At 66.7% G+C, this 2,532-nt stretch overlaps 1 protein-coding gene across 1 annotated transcript in view; it reads right to left on the reverse strand.

Moving 5' to 3' along the window:
• MAFB (MAF bZIP transcription factor B) overlaps positions 1–630 on the reverse strand; it is a 2,858-nt gene extending 2,228 nt beyond the window's left edge. The window contains 2 exon segments of the mRNA XM_025039667.1: position 1; positions 4–630. The exon segment at position 1 is cut by the window's left edge and continues 2,228 nt beyond it. Coding sequence (XP_024895435.1) covers position 1; positions 4–622 — 620 coding nt within the window. The 5' untranslated portion in view covers positions 623–630.
• Positions 631–2,532: the final 1,902 nt, after the last annotated feature.

Consider the following 2,532-nt stretch of genomic DNA (forward strand, 5'->3'; position numbering starts at 1 on the left):
CCACGCTGCCACTACCGCCAGCCGCTGTTGCTGTGGCTGCCGCGTGCGGCCCAGGCCCGGGGTGGCTGGTGGGCAGCTGCTGTGCAGGGCTGGCCGCGCTGGACGGCGGCGGCGAAGCTTGGTGATGGTGGTGATGGTGCGGGTGTGCGTGCGGCGCCAGCTCTTCGTGGGCCACGCCGGCGCCCGGGTATGCGTGGTGTGGGTGTGGGTGATGATGGTGATGGTGGTGGTGCGCACCTCGAAAGCCGTCGAAGCTCTGCAATGGCTGTGGCACTGGGTGCGAGCCGATGAGTGCCTCCACCGCGTCCTCAGGCGTCAGGTTGAGCGCCTCAGGGTTCATCTGCTGGTAGTTGCTCGCCATCCAGTACAGGTCCTCCAGGTGGGTCTTCTGCTCGGTTGGGCTGAAGCTGGGCGACGAGGGCACCGAGCTACACGGGGTGCTGAGCGGTGTGGACGACACCGAGCCGGCTGGCTGCAGGCGCGTGCAGGGCCGGCCCGGGCGCTCCGCGCGCCCCAGCGGCTCCTTCTTTACGTCGAACTTGAGCAGGTCGAAGTCGTTGACATACTCCATGGCCAGCGGGCTGGTGGGCAGCTCGGGCCCCATGCTCAGCTCCGCGGCCATCGCAGACGCGAGGCGCAGCCGCCGCCGGGAAACTTTGCGGCCGGCCGGGACGCGCCGAGCCGAGAGCGGGGGCGAGGGAGGCGGGGAGCCGAGGGCGCAGCGGGCAGAGGCCGCCGGCCAAGCCTTTGTCTGGGGGACGCGGCGGCGCGCAGGAGAGTCCAGAGGATGCCTACGCCGCTCCAGAGCTCTGGGCTGTGGCTGCGGTGGGGCCAGGCCGAGCCCGGAGGGGTGAAGAAGCGAGCGGGGCGCGCGGCTGTGCGGAGGGGAGGCGCCGGGCAAGCGCCGGCCGCTCGTTCTCGAGCTCTCTTGCTCTTGGGCTCTCGATCTCAGCCGCTCGCAACCCGGCGGTGCAGCTGTGCTGGATCGGGCGCCGCTGCTGCCTTTTATCGCCTCCTGATGTCACTGGAGCACGGGGGCCCAGGCGGCCCAGCGTGCTGGCCAATGGCTGCACGGCCCCCGCGGCCCCGCGGCGCAGGGCGGGGCGCGCCTGACAGCTCCTCCGCCCCCCGCGTCAGCTGACTGGCGGCCAGAGCCGCGCGGGAGCCACGGAGGCCTGGCAGAGGGCTGGAGCCGAGTGGGACGGCCGGCTCCGGCCCAGCCCCCCACACCCTCCAGGTCCCGGCCCCCACCCGCTCGCTTTCGGTGCACGTCCCCCCTCTAGGCCAGGCCGCCGCTTCCTCCCATTCGCGTGCGCTCTTCTCCCTCTTTCCCCTTTGCTCCCCCACTCCCAGGCGGTGTCACCCCCAAGTAGGCTCAGAATGAGCGCAGGGATGACACCTCTCGGGCCCTTTGTTCCCAAGCGTCCCTCACCCAGAGAGGGACGCTCTGTGCGCCGTGCGGCTGCGGACCGTGTGTGTGTGTGTGTGTGTGTGTGTGTGTGTGTGTACGTGCGCCTGCCGTGCGTGCCTGTGTTTCTGCAGGGCTGCGCATATTTGTGTGTTGGGGTTGGGTGGGTTGGAGCTCCAAGAGTTGTATTCACATCCAACTCTTAGCCTCAGGGCACCCTCCTCGGCCAAGCTGGGGCCGTTCTCATCCTAGTGGGTGCTGTGGCTCAGCCCTGAGATAGGACTTCACTGCCCCCGCCGCTCTCCGCGCTCACCTTACTCGCAATGCACAGGGTGAAGGGAGCGGGAAAAGAATCTGTCAAAAGACGCTGAATCCCTTTTCCCAGCCAGACGCATGGAACCCTGAGGTCCCCGAAGTTTAGGGCTGAGGCCAACCCAGGACGGTGCTCTGGGTGGCTCTAGGCTGCTGGGGAACCGGCCCTGTTATTGTTTGAACGTTTTATAACGATTAAGCAGATCCCTGCGTCAGCTCGCCGCGGAGAGGCTCAAACAGACATAAAGTGCGACGCCAAGTGGCTAATGTGAGCAAAAACACGCCGAACGGCGGCGCCGGGAGCCGGAAGGCTTGGACGACGCCTCAGACCCAGCTGGGTCCTCCTAACTGGGCCAACTCAAGCCAGCCCAGACGTAGGCTGAGTCTGCACCGGAATCCAGGACAGGTTCCCGAGAGCCATGAACAGCTCCTTGGGTCCAGTCTTCAGACTCAGCTGCTACTTCCGCACTGAGCCCCCCATGAAACTGCACCCCAGCTCTTGGGGGAGGGGGGCGGGTGAATGTCGGTTGGCAGCTCTCTACGCGGGAAGGTCCTGGGCCGAGTTAGCGGTGGCCGAAAGCGGAAACGCCCCAGCGAGGAGGCCCAAGGCTATCCGATGAGAAAACTCCCCAAGCGCAGACGGGGAGCATGGAGGGCACTGCACTAGGCATCCAGACAGGTCTCGGGCATTGCGCACCCTCCCTACTCGGGTCCAGGATGGTCCGAAATCAGAGGTTCCTTTTGAGACCTCGCATGGGCGCAGAAACCGAATAGATCGCAAATTCGCTGTACCCGGAGACCCGACCCGCCTC

The sequence above is a fragment of the Pteropus alecto genome, unplaced genomic scaffold (assembly GCF_000325575.1).
Source record: "Pteropus alecto unplaced genomic scaffold, ASM32557v1 scaffold45, whole genome shotgun sequence".
Lineage (NCBI taxonomy): Eukaryota > Metazoa > Chordata > Mammalia > Chiroptera > Pteropodidae > Pteropus > Pteropus alecto.